This window comes from Chaetura pelagica, unplaced genomic scaffold (assembly GCF_000747805.2).
Source record: "Chaetura pelagica isolate M959 unplaced genomic scaffold, ChaPel_1.0 scaffold1958, whole genome shotgun sequence".
Classification (NCBI taxonomy): Eukaryota; Metazoa; Chordata; class Aves; order Apodiformes; family Apodidae; genus Chaetura; species Chaetura pelagica.
Window position 1 is genome coordinate 11,525 of NW_009954175.1, and position 343 is coordinate 11,867.

The following is a 343-nucleotide window of genomic DNA, read 5'->3' on the forward strand; positions in this document are numbered from 1 at the left end:
TGCTCCCCAGGACCCCCCTCCTCACCAGGACACCCCTGCTCACCAGGATGTCCCCAGCCCACCCCTGCTGGCAGGAGCTCACCTGGGGGTGCCTGAGGAGCAGCTCGGCCGCCTCCTCAAAATACTCCATGTCGAGCTGGGCAAGTGAACTGGGCAGGTCCTCGTAGGCAAAGAAGGCGAGAGCCAGGACGGCGAAACCCCGGCTGGCCAGGAGCCCTGCCCGGAACTCGATGAGCCCCCCGGCACCCCCAAACATGTCGATCACCCCCGGGAAGGGACCAGATCCTGCGGGGAACCCAAACAACTCAGGGCCTGGGGGTGTTGGGGGGCAGCTTTGGGGGAG

At 66.8% G+C, this 343-nt stretch overlaps 1 protein-coding gene across 1 annotated transcript in view; it reads right to left on the reverse strand.

The window, feature by feature from the left end:
* The window catches only part of LOC104393367 (bile acid-CoA:amino acid N-acyltransferase-like), a gene marked incomplete at its 5' end in the record, with an annotated part of 1,974 nt that extends 1,689 nt beyond the window's left edge, over positions 1–285 (reverse strand). Inside the window, one exon of the mRNA XM_010002848.1 lies at positions 83–285. Within this exon, the coding sequence (XP_010001150.1) occupies positions 83–285 (203 nt within the window). The remainder of the gene's footprint in view (positions 1–82) is intronic.
* Positions 286–343: the final 58 nt, after the last annotated feature.